Source organism: Propithecus coquereli, unplaced genomic scaffold, assembly GCF_000956105.1.
Source record: "Propithecus coquereli isolate 6110/MARCELLA unplaced genomic scaffold, Pcoq_1.0 Scaffold331, whole genome shotgun sequence".
Classification (NCBI taxonomy): domain Eukaryota; kingdom Metazoa; phylum Chordata; class Mammalia; order Primates; family Indriidae; genus Propithecus; species Propithecus coquereli.
Window position 1 is genome coordinate 1,420,646 of NW_012148964.1, and position 1,297 is coordinate 1,421,942.

The 1,297-nt window shown below is 37.5% G+C and overlaps 1 protein-coding gene across 1 annotated transcript in view; it reads left to right on the forward strand.

Moving 5' to 3' along the window:
- The window catches only part of FAM184A (family with sequence similarity 184, member A), a 126,202-nt gene that overhangs the window by 55,612 nt on the left and 69,293 nt on the right, over positions 1-1,297 (forward strand). The window contains exon 7 of the mRNA XM_012650543.1: positions 323-484. Within this exon, the coding sequence (XP_012505997.1) occupies positions 323-484 (162 nt within the window). The remainder of the gene's footprint in view (positions 1-322; positions 485-1,297) is intronic.

Here is a 1,297-nt window from a genome sequence, read left to right on the forward strand (position 1 = left end):
AATCTTTGATATAATTTTTCTCTTGATTTAATTCCTTCTTATAGGTATCTTATTATATGATAGAACTAGGAATTCTCTTTGTTAAACCAGTAGCTTGAGAGGTATATCCATTTCTTTACGTGGTATGTCATGAAAAAGGGAAATCTTAGTTATGGAAGTCTTTTCAAAAATATCTTTTCTTTGAGTCCTTCTTTGAAATTCATCAAGAAATGGTCCAGTCAGTAAAATTACAACTAAAGAAAAAACTTTAAGAAGAAACAGTAAGACTGTTTTGCTAGTCTGTTACAATAAGGTATATTAAAAGTACTTGATTTACTTGCAGATTGGCCGCCTCCAAGATCTGGTAAGGAAAGGTGAACAAGGTCTTGGCTCTGCAGAAGGACTTATTGCGAGTCTTCAGGACTCCCAAGAAAGGCTTCAGAATGAGCTTGACTTGACTAAAGGCAGGCTAAAGGAGACCAAGGATGCTCTACTAAATGTGGAGGTAATTTCATAATTCTACTGTAATCCAAACATCAGCAAAATAAAAGTATAATTTAGCCACTTAGCTTAAAGCTATTTAAACATTACGTTGTATATAATTAGTGTATTAGTTTCTAGAGCTACTATAATAAAGTACTATACACTAGATGACTCAAAAACAACCGAAATTTATTCTTTCACAGTTCTGAAGACTAGAAGTCCAAAATCAAGGTGTTGGCAGGGCCATGCTCCTACTTAAAACTGTAAGGGAGGATTCTTCCTTGCCTTTCCAGCTTTTGGTAGCCCTAGGCATTCCTTGTCATTGGGCAGCACAATTTCAGTCTCTGCCTGTCTGCACGTCATCCGCCATCTTGAAGGACACCAGTTGTATTGGGTCAGGGGCTCACCCTACTCCAGTTTGACATCATTCACTAAATACATTTGTACTGACCCTATTTCCAAATATGGTAACATTCTGAGGAAGGGTGGGGGGGTTAGCACTGCATCATATCTTTTGGGAGACTCAATTTAACCCATATCAATTACAATGTGCAGTTCTTTTACTGGTAAGAGTTGGAACTTTCACACACAGCAACTAGGTACTTCTCTGTGATCTACAAATTTCAGAAAGACCCTGCCTTTTCCCTTCCATTCATTCTTACGAAGCACAGCAAAGATTTAGACGGCCTTAAACACTAGAGAAAAGAATCCATAAAACTGAGGGGATAGCATCCAGGTAGTTTTTCTTAACCTTTTCCTTCAAAGAGATGATTTAGAGTGTAGGCTCGGAGTCAGTTGGTTGTATGTGAATTCTGGATCTAATACTTAGTGTGAA